The sequence below is a fragment of the Agaricus bisporus genome (genome assembly GCF_000300575.1).
Source record: "Agaricus bisporus var. bisporus H97 unplaced genomic scaffold AGABI2scaffold_5, whole genome shotgun sequence".
NCBI classification, from domain to species: domain Eukaryota; kingdom Fungi; phylum Basidiomycota; class Agaricomycetes; order Agaricales; family Agaricaceae; genus Agaricus; species Agaricus bisporus.
In genome coordinates, this window is record NW_006267368.1 from 738,980 (window position 1) to 748,947 (window position 9,968).

Below are 9,968 nucleotides of genomic sequence, written 5' to 3' on the forward strand. Positions count from 1 at the left end.
ACCTCATGCACTCCCTTTAACTATGACCGAGACTCCTCTGGCCGTGACTCTTCCTCACCCCGCCCATGCACTAGAGTCCTCGACAAATCCAAATGGTTTTGCAGGCACGGAAACTGACGACGTTCCTCTCGAGCTCCTCGAACGCGAGCTTCCAGTCGTTTATGATGACCAAATCTATCTCAAAGAACTTCTCCAGCGTGTGGTTCAGACCATTTATGCCGAATTGTCTGAAATGGCAGAAACGTATGCCTTTTGTACGTGCACTCGTTTGCCTTCTTTTCTGATATGTTATGCATCAGGCTTCCCGGAATGTCGGATGTGGCGAGGAAACGAACGCTGGCGGATTGGGTGGTCAAAACAAAGAAGCAGGTGGTAAAATTATATGCTGTAGCAAAATGGTCGAGAGACGCGGATGTCGTTCAGAAATGCATGGTGAAGTCTATTCTATAAGTCTTCGTTGCTCTGTTGCTTATGCTGCGCAGAATATCACCGCATTTCTTATGGGTCAACATAAGCAGTTTCAAGATGTAATGGAGGCTCTCAGAATCGCTAAAGACCAATTGGATCCCGCTAGGCAAGTGCCCTATCGTCCATGGTATTCACAGGAATATGAACAGTCTGCAGGTTGCGTAACCATGATCTCCTTACGTCGCTCGATGTTCTCACAACTGGTTCCTACCTACGTTTACCGACATGTATCAAGGTACACACGGAAAACAGTTAAGCAGGTGACAATACTCATCTCTTCCACAGAAGTACATCATTCAACCAACCCCATTAATTGATTCTGAAGTCCGCAAGACCCTGTCAGATATTGAAGAGGCAATCCGCTATAAGCTGCGCATGTGGGAAGTCATTCCGGTTGAGATGGCGCAGTATCGTATTGGTATGCTCGTCTCCTGAATCTGCCAGATGGTGACTAACTCCGATGCAAGCTGATGGCAGAGTCTACTTCATGGTGCCCCATTTGTTTGAAATGTCTCTATGTCTTCGTGGTGCCGATTTTGATGATGGATGGTTTTTTGTTCATGTCGAGTTCTTGATCGAAGTTGGAGGCGATGTAGCTACTTTGCAGGGTATGAGCATAATTCATTCCTTGAGCATCCCCTTATCATCTGTAGAGTTTCCCAGAATACCTACTGGTCTCCTCAAACGCCATATTACAGACGAGGCCGACGCTAGACTGGCATATTACTTGCGGCTGCCAGAGCTGGAGCAAGTGCCACCCGGTTTTGAACCTCCTTCAAGGGCCAAGCTACCTCCGGGCTACGTAGACGCGCCTTTAGTTCGCGTTTTCAATTTCCTACGTATGTTATCGTCGTTATGTGTAGTGGATTCTGATATCCATTTGTCGGTTCAGAGATGATGTCGTTGTCTTACCAACTGGAAATTCTCTGGTATCAGGTGTGTAGCGTTCGTCCTCGTCATTGGAGAGTAGCATCTAAACTGATTCAACAGGCTCAAAGAATGCGTGCACTTGGTTGGGCGGATTACTTGACAGTACAGATGACCCAAAACAGAAAATCTATGACTGTCTCCTACTGGATGTGAGTGACTAAGCTGTAACCCCCAAATGAGTATTCACTCGACTGACATGTTTAGACGGCCAACAGCACCGTCCATACCTGGACAGCAGCACCGCAAATTCAAACTCCCCCTGCTAGGCGGCAAAGTTATCATCTCGATAGTAGAGACTCGTGGCCCTCCGCAGGCGGGCCCAGGTCCCGACCGTTCTCCAAAGATGAGAACACTGGCCAAGCTTCAGCGGAAGGCTAAGTTAGGTGATGCTACGCCCTCGGATGAGGTCGAGGGCCTCCATTTTGAAATGAAATGGGAGCCCGAGAAAGGCGCACTCGGTGCGAGAGTGCCTCCTGATCAGCTCGTACTCCCAAAGGAACATTTACAAATCGTACGTCTTTTGATTAAAGGAAGTCTCGTTAATTAACATCTTCCCAGAAGCCGGAATGCCTCGATTTCGAAGCTATGCTCAAAGCGATCATTGAGAACCATACAGCCGCAATACTAGCTACCTTCCAGCATCAGCTCCAGACCAGTCATGCTCGCGCAGTGTTTGGTCCACCTGGCGTTGTTACACGGATTACTGAACGTCAGTTAAAAGCCTAGTCTTGTCAACGGCTTTTGCTCATGCCCATTTTTCAACAGTCGGGTCACCTGCGCTTCGAGTTCATCTTTGTGCAGATGAGGTTGTCATTGTCACGATTGATGCCCGAACAGGCCGGATAACGCTGAGGGACTCTGGTGATCTCGCAGCAGCTGGAAGGGTGTCTCGATTTAACGTCATCTCTGAGAAAATAAATGATGATCCTACCGTTCTACTTAATGCCCTGTTCCGATTGCGCTTCATGGTGAGTGTCAAATGAGCTTATCTGTGCCTGACACTCACAACGTTTCGTAGACTATAATAGACCTCGCCGAACAAAAGGCGAGATATCTCGGTCTCCAGTGTTACAGAATGCGCCACTTCCCGCAGCAAGGTCAGTCTTAATGGCTCGAAATAGTGATTGTGTTAAATTTTTTTTTTAGAGTGGGCAAAACTTGGTTCAGACGCGCGCGTCTTTCTTTTCATACAACTCACCAATTTCCCGAATCACTATCTTGTGATTGTAGTAACTGACGATAAATATCGATTTGCCCTCATAACAACCTCGACAGACAGGGAGGTTATGTTTGCGCATATGGTTCTCCAGGATATCGCGTGGTTGGATTATGATAGAATTCGCAGGGAAACTTTAGCAGTTTCAAAAATGACGGAGAACTTGAATTCTGGTGTGAAGACGGGTAGGAAGAGAATGCGATTGGCGGGGCTTACACTGGGACAACCCGGATTTCCCGAGTATGAACTCCCGTTTTGTCAAGTTTGATATTAGGCTAATTTCTCTGGGGACAGTTTTGATTTGGAAACACAGATGCTACGAGAACTCTACAGCTACTGCTGGTATGTCGTTCTCCTTTCACTTCGTAAACAGGTCCTGAGATTACGTGATCGAATAGTGCCCGAGTGGCATATATGAATGTTGAGCGACAGCTCAAATTACAAGGAATCCCATTCACACATGTCAACCCTACAAGTGGCATGCCTGTGACACAGGATCAGGCTCATGCCCAATCTTCCCTCGCACGCTCAGTCCCAGGGATATGCGTACAATCCAAGGACATTCTCTCGGGGGCGCCTGCGGCCGAAGCAGCTATGCCAAATATTCGCGTTGTGCCACTAGGGTGGTGGTCAGAACAAAAGGCGCAGGTAATCACCATTGTTAAATTGAAGTACGTGCAACAGCCAATGGGCAGAAGAATTGGTGGAACTATTATCCGACCCTCCAAACGAATAATATATGATACAAAGGAAGCGATTGTATCATTTTTGTCAGAGAACGTGGATACTTGTGTCGGTGAATTTTTGGAAGAGTGGGCGAGAGTATCGAAGATGGTAGTGATCGCGCGAGAAGGTACGCTGCTTTTGTGTTGCTTCATATGATTTTGTAAATTAAATTTGACATCTAGTTGCACAAATGTCCAAGGCCAAGAATTGGCATGACATTCGATTATTGTCATTCGATCTCCAGACTGTGGAATTTGCATACGCCGAGGTATATGTCAAGTCACGACCACAGGGCAATTACTCACCTAGCTTTAGAACTATACCGTCTCGATAACATGCGAGGACCAAATATCTGGGACAGGAGGGAATTTTGTTTTGCGTTTTGCTCGCCGTAAGCTTCCGCCAGAGCTGACATCCTCCTCCGGTGGGGAGCATATGGATGTAGATATTGCCGAAGAAGACCTTTTTAACCCTCATGACGACGCGGAGCCTTTTTTCAGGTCTATTCTACGCGGTAGACTAGCGCCTTCACTAAATAGACTCGTTGCCCTTTTGAGAGAGACACTACCCATCGTTACGGAGCTAGAAGCTATCAGAAGGGAAGAGGAGAGAGCAAATAGGGTGGTGGATGTCTATCCGAAGGCAGCTGGGTGGTACAGATTGTTGTATGGTGATCTCAGGTATGATATCAATTATTAAACAGTTGCGACCGACAAACTCACTCTGACTTCTAGGCACGCTCTGGACTTTCGATTGATGACGGGCCAACGAGTCGCTATTCTTGATGGTTCCTGCTCTTTCTACGCATCCGTTAACTCCACCAAGTCTTCACTCGGGGGATCAAATTCAGACTCAATGGCGGTAGGATTACAGCCTCTACCCCATTTCAATTCAATTGTAATCGCGGTCGTGAAAAAAGCCATGGCGACAGGTGAGGTTCGAGCCGGAAAGATTGCAAGAGTGGACAGGGGTGTTATCTGTGAATGTGCTGATGTTCGCAAGCTGGCGAGGGCGATTCATTCGCGTGTGGCAGACTTTTTGGTAGCCGCTGGCGGCAGTAATTCTGGCGCTTCTATTGTCTAGGCGTCTTGTGTGTTATCAATGTATGAATGGATAGGTATTGCTTCACTTGTTTATCTCACCGCAATCGTTATCATGTATCCTAATAATAGCAAGAATAGCAGATTAATCAAACTTGTGTGAAGGACTACTGTAGCTCCTTCCCAGCAGTGAATGTCAACTGAGCCAGGCCGCGGGTCTCTCGGAAAAAGCCGACTTCAGCGATGGGACTGGGTAGGAGTCCGGTGAGAGTCCGGAGGTCCTGTGAGGTCCGGTGTGAGGATAATCTATTTGTAATGATAATGAACAATCCGACAGACACAATTAGGAACCAAAGGTGTGGTTCTATAGTTCGTGTAGGAGGGAAAGCCCCGAAAGGACGAACCCGCACGGAGAGCTGCGAGACCCAGAACGCAGGTGCACGTCCCATTCTTCCGGGACTTGGGTCCTCTCACACCAACTGCTACCGACAACTGATGAAGCTTGCGAATTTTCGAGTTTTGAAAGAACACACGCACGCACTGGTGTGCGTGAGTACTCGAGTTTGTGAGACAAGAATTTTAAACATGATTTGTAGTCAAGATCCGTGTCAGAGTGAACAATGTTGAGGCAGCTCAATCAAATGTCAGAATAGTGCGATCAACATTCGGGATACAGTTGAGACGTGAGCCTATGTGAGAGGAGCTTCCCTGACCATGAGGGACTACGTCTAAAATAAACTTCTTGCTACGACATCGTAGGATATGATGCTTGTAGGCCCAAAAGTTCGAATGATCCCGCCTCTGATTCTACACTCTCCCTCTCAGTCGCAACTGAGAGGGCCTAAGGGGCCATAATAGACTCTACATCATGATGTGTTGAGTTTCCCTAACGCGTGAAAGCCCAACTATGATTTCTTTGTCTTGACACGGGCGCGTTTTTTCAACGGCGTAGTGGCAACGGACATCTACAGCGAACTCTCTGAAGCGACTAAAATCTTCTTTGGTCTCCCGCGGCCACGCTTCGCCGGTTTAACAGTGGTAGCTACGATTTTCTTTGGTCTTCCTGGGCCACGCTTTTTCAATGGTACAGAGATCGCTAAGACTTTCTTTGGTCTCCCGGGGCCACGCTTCACCGGTATGACAGTCGTAGCTAAGACTTTCTTTGGTCTTCCGCGGCCAGGCTTTGTCGACGGTAAGACGGATGTATCCATAAATTTCTTTGGCCTTCCGGGGCTACGCTTTGTCAAGGATAAGTCGGGGGTAACCAAGATTTTCTTTGGTCTTCCAGGGCCACGCTTTGTCAAAGGTGCAGAGATCGTCAATGCTTTTTTTGGTCTCCCGGGGCTACGCTTTATCAGAGGTATGACTGGAGCAGCTAGGACTTTCTTTGGCCTTCCGCGGCCTCGCTTTGTCAACGATAAGTCGGGGGTATCCACGATTTCCTTTGGTCTTCCAGAACCACGCTCTTTCAAAGGTAAAACCCCAGTCGTTTCAGTCAAACGCACAATCTTCCTAGCCCTCCTACGTTTTCTAGGCAACAATCCCGGTTTAAAAGGTTCAAAAGGCATCCTCCTCCTCAACTGTTGCTCCCTCCGAATAACCGGAAGATACCCTTCAACCAACAGTTTCGCCAAATCCAATTCCTTTTTCTGCGCTAATAAATGCCTTTTCAATGGTTTTGAAATCCTACTACTCCGGCTTTTTCTTTTTAGTTTCCTAGATGTATCTTGGAGTGTAAGCATGTCGAAGTGAGTAAGACAAGGAGTACCGGCACCCGAGTCCGAAAGGTCTTTCAATACCGAGTCTTTGGTTTGTCGGTGTTGATCAAGAGAATGAGTCCTGTTTCGTTTTATGGGTACCGTACGACCGGCGCTGCTGCTGCTGCGGCTAAAACACCCTTGGATGATATCGCCCCATAGAGTATATGTTCCGCAAGAAGGACATGTACCTCCACGAGGATACGTTCCTTTGCTCAAACCAAATGGATCTGAAAGTGCGAGTTGATGATGCGGGTCAAGAGAAAGTTTGGTACCGACGCGAACGCTCCGAGGAGTGGATACTTTAGCAAGAGATGAAGTTGGCGTGACCGATGAAGAAGGAGAAAGGCGAGTAGATACAAGGTCCGATGATAAGGTAGACGACGTTGTGTTAGATGCTGGTATTGCGGACGCGGGTAAATCAATTGAAGAATGATAAGACGATATAGATGGAGAAGAGGAGGAATGAGAGGAGAAAGAGGTGGGTAGGGAGGAGCATGAATGACGTTCCTCGTCAAGCCATGATTTTGAGAGACATTGGAGATGTGCAACAGAGGTACAATCTGAATGTGTACAAATTGCAGTTCCGAAATGATCCTTAAAATACAAATCAAGAGTCAGGTTCCATCGTCGGAATTTGGGAAGATTGAGCAAGGTACCTTTGCCAAGCGTTTTACGGGTTCCGCACATATCGAACACGATATCGGCTGCTTTAATGAGACAAGTGCTTCGGTCTTAGCGAGATAAGGGCCTGAAAAGTGATGTACCAATCGTTAGTATGATGGTTGTCGTCTACGTCAGATTCGCTATTGCGAGGTGGCGCGAGGGTTGTTTCTCGGTTATGGGAAGCAAACAGAGGGGAGATTAGATGTGCGCTGGAATGAAATCCAGAATAACAACGTCAAGGATTCGACCCGGATCCACAGCAAGAGTAAACTAGTCCTCGCTTTTTTAATCAACAGCCACCGTTGGGCCGATCATAAAGAGAATTATTTCCGAGGGTCGAAGAAAATAGACTTACGATCATTGATGCGAAGTAAACGTCTAGAACGCTTTAGACCACTCAACTCGATGGAATAAGTAAAACCGGGCGGAAATTGCATTTCATCATTCTTACGAGCTTGCTTTTCCAAGAGTTCATTTTCGAACGTGATACTTTTGTCATCGGAGCTACGGACATGGAATTGAGAGGAAGGAGAGGTAGAGGCGAGGGCAATCCAATAACATGCAGCTTCCTTTGTGAAGAGTTTGACATGGAGGGGCCATTTACTGAACGGAAACATCCGAATCATTTTTTGCAAAATCCTACCAGATTAAGCACGCGGATCTATGTAGCAGAAAAAGGGAATATGACGAACATGATATTATGTCTCAAGGTCCTTCCGCTTTCTTCAAAAATGAGGAAGCCAGCTTCATCACGAGTATACCTTGATTTGTGAGGATTCTGCCATGCATACTCAAAAAGCATTGCAGCCTTTGTGTGATCTTTTGTTATACGCGGTATGGTTGGTCGGACGAGGAACGTACGGGAAAAGACGGGAAGCCGTGAACGAGAAGCTGCATTGCCCACGGCCTATGTAAGGCGGTTCCCCGAGCACCGCCTGGACGGTTACCGTTGTGTTGTCTAGTGAAAAGTCAGAGTTTGTTTTATTTTTATTCGTCGGCCGAAGTGAAGTGCAGACGCACTGGAGCCGGTACATGGGTTTGTATGTGACGCCAATATAGTTTTTGTATGACCTAGCGGTTCGAAGAGACTTCAAAAGATAGCAGGCGTAAAGGGTTGGAAACGGGTATGGTTTGAGAGTGGACATTGAGCAGGGTTAGTGGAAAGAGGGAGGGCCAATCGCGAGAGCTGTGACGCGACGCGATCAGTTGCAACACGTGAATAAATTAAGCATGCTAATTAAGGGACTGTATGATTTACTCTGCGACCACTAAAAGTACACCGGATAACCGAATATAGGGACGTCTACGTAGATCCATGAGCAATAATAAACAATACACGTCTAGAGATCGTCTAAGCGACCAGCGACCAGATAGGCATCTCGGTGGCCATAGGAGCATGTTCGGTATAGATTGGGTATGACATCAGAGGAGACGCAAAGGCCGATACTCTGGTAGAATTTTATGGCAGTGGAATTGACCGTGGACACGTTGGCGTGGGCGACGATGCCTGCTGAGAGTGGGCCACAGAGTTTTTCGACGACGGCGGCGACGAGACGGCGGGCGATGCCCATGTGTTGATAGGCAGGAAGGACACCAAGAGTAAGGATTTCTATACGCGGGCGAGGCGAGTCAAGCGCTTTTGGGACCGGCAGGCTAGGGACGGAGGACTTGTGCAGGGCGGCAGAGATAAAGGCGATTGGAATATTGGGTTTGGATCGGCGGACGGCGATAAGACAAGCGCGAGAAGGAAGGACAAGGAGCTGGGTGAAAAAAGCCGGAGGGTAGTGGACAGGAAGGGTAGAGGACTGACACAGAGTGGTGAGCAGGGGGCCGAAGCGGACGGAGAGACTTACATGGAGGGAGCGGATAGTATGAACATCTGAGGCGGTGAGAGCACGGATAGCTAGATCGCTCTGAGTCGGGGGGGCCATTGACCGGCAGCGAGGCGAGGCATCTTGTGTTTAAGACGGGTGAGCGGGACAAGTAGTGGATGATGAACCCGGGAGGAGCCGGCCGCAGTGGCATCGCAGCCGCACTCTTGCAGCTGGCCATGGCTCGTCGGAGCGCCGGGCGGATTGCGGCGTGGTCGCCCATTGCCCTCCTCCGCCACCCCCGCGACCGTCTTCGGCTCATTCCGGCTCACCATCGGATCTTGGAGCCAGTTACCCGCCCCTATCCATCCTATATAATCCACCCTCGCCCTCCCCTCCTCCTCCAGCAAGCCATGGTTCTCCCTCACCACACCCCCTACGTCACCCCTCACATCCTCCACAAGCACTATGCCCAGGCCGCAGAGGCCGAGCAGCACTCTAATCGTACGTCCCACAGACAGCCACCCCCGCCCGGGGCTCATCGCTAACCCTCGACCCAGTCATCGGCCGTGATCTCGAGTACTTCTCACAGGCCGGCTTCGACATGGATCGCATCCAGCTTAAGCGAAATGCCGCAGTGGCGCAGCTCTACGAAGATGCCATCCGAAACGAGGGTGCTATCATCTCATCTTCAGGTGCCCTCATCAACTTTTCCGGCAAAAAGACCGGCCGTTCTCCCAAGGACAAGCGTATTGTCTACGAAGAAACCTCCAAAGATGACATCTGGTGGGGTTCTGTAAACATCAAGATGGACGAGCGTCAGTCCCCCCCGCTCTGTCCTTCCTTGTCCTGCATCTCATATCATCCTTAGACACCTTTGAAATCAATCGCGAGCGTGCCATTGATTATCTCAACACCCGCGACAACGTCTACGTCTTTGATGGCTATGCCGGAGTTCGTATTCATTATTTCCCCTTACAGCACCGGAGTGTCTCATCTTTCCATTCTAGTGGGATCCCAAGTACCGTATCAAGGTTCGCGTCATTTGCGCCCGAGCATACCATGCCCTCTTTATGGTACGGAGTTTTCATATCTTTTTCATGTCGGTCGATCTTGACCTCCGTATAGCACAACATGCTCATCCGTCCGACCGAAGAGCAACTCAAAGATTTTGGCGAACCCGATTTCATCATCTACAACGCAGGACAGTTCCCGGCTAACCGCTTTACCAAAGGCATGAGCTCGACCACTTCAGTCGAGATCAACTTCAAGCGCATGGAGATGGTCATTCTTGGTACCGAATACGCCGGAGAAATGAAGAAGGGTGTCTTCTCTGTCATGGTAGGTCCTCATC

General features: G+C 48.7%; 4 protein-coding genes across 4 annotated transcripts; 2 read left to right on the forward strand and 2 right to left on the reverse strand.

Annotated features, from left to right (window-relative positions):
* Positions 1-22: 22 nt before the first annotated feature.
* On the forward strand, positions 23-4,423 carry AGABI2DRAFT_117836 (hypothetical protein; the record flags this gene model as incomplete). The annotated part of the gene is made up of 19 exons (XM_006460858.1): positions 23-243; positions 300-432; positions 483-595; positions 625-703; positions 754-886; positions 936-1,076; positions 1,122-1,307; positions 1,361-1,404; positions 1,459-1,547; positions 1,603-1,909; positions 1,957-2,107; positions 2,164-2,366; positions 2,417-2,495; positions 2,545-2,854; positions 2,909-2,956; positions 3,013-3,467; positions 3,523-3,608; positions 3,656-4,020; positions 4,075-4,423. The coding sequence occupies 19 exons, from the start codon at positions 23-25 to the stop codon at positions 4,421-4,423; spliced, it is 3,492 nt and encodes a 1,163-aa protein (XP_006460921.1).
* Positions 4,424-5,345: 922 nt separating this feature from the next.
* AGABI2DRAFT_117837 (hypothetical protein) lies at positions 5,346-7,948 on the reverse strand (the record flags this gene model as incomplete). The annotated part of the gene is made up of 6 exons (XM_006460859.1): positions 5,346-6,734; positions 6,797-6,888; positions 7,159-7,442; positions 7,496-7,611; positions 7,665-7,761; positions 7,824-7,948. 6 exons carry the CDS (start codon positions 7,946-7,948, stop codon positions 5,346-5,348), a joined length of 2,103 nt encoding a protein of 700 aa, XP_006460922.1.
* A 12-nt stretch (positions 7,949-7,960) lies between these two features.
* AGABI2DRAFT_192498 (hypothetical protein) lies at positions 7,961-8,797 on the reverse strand. Its single transcript, XM_006460860.1, has 2 exons — positions 8,657-8,797; positions 7,961-8,608 (listed from the first exon to the last, which is right to left on the reverse strand). Exons 1-2 carry the CDS (start codon positions 8,732-8,734, stop codon positions 8,144-8,146), a joined length of 543 nt encoding a protein of 180 aa, XP_006460923.1. The 5' UTR covers positions 8,735-8,797; the 3' UTR covers positions 7,961-8,143.
* A 107-nt stretch (positions 8,798-8,904) lies between these two features.
* On the forward strand, positions 8,905-9,955 carry AGABI2DRAFT_221237 (hypothetical protein; the record flags this gene model as incomplete). The annotated part of the gene is made up of 5 exons (XM_006460861.1): positions 8,905-9,118; positions 9,175-9,432; positions 9,486-9,568; positions 9,625-9,690; positions 9,743-9,955. Coding segments are annotated over exons 1-5 (711 nt in total), but the record flags the coding sequence as incomplete, so codon positions are not given.
* Positions 9,956-9,968: the final 13 nt, after the last annotated feature.

Excerpts from the sequence above, each read along its gene's own strand:
- AGABI2DRAFT_192498 (XM_006460860.1), bottom strand. The coding sequence starts at position 8,734 with ATGGCCCCCCCGACTCAGAGCGATCTAGCTATCCGTGCTCTCACCGCC. Across the intron at positions 8,609-8,656 it reads ATACTATCCGCTCCCTCCAT|TCCTCTACCCTTCCTGTCCA; the intron begins GTAAGTCTCTCC and ends ACTCTGTGTCAG.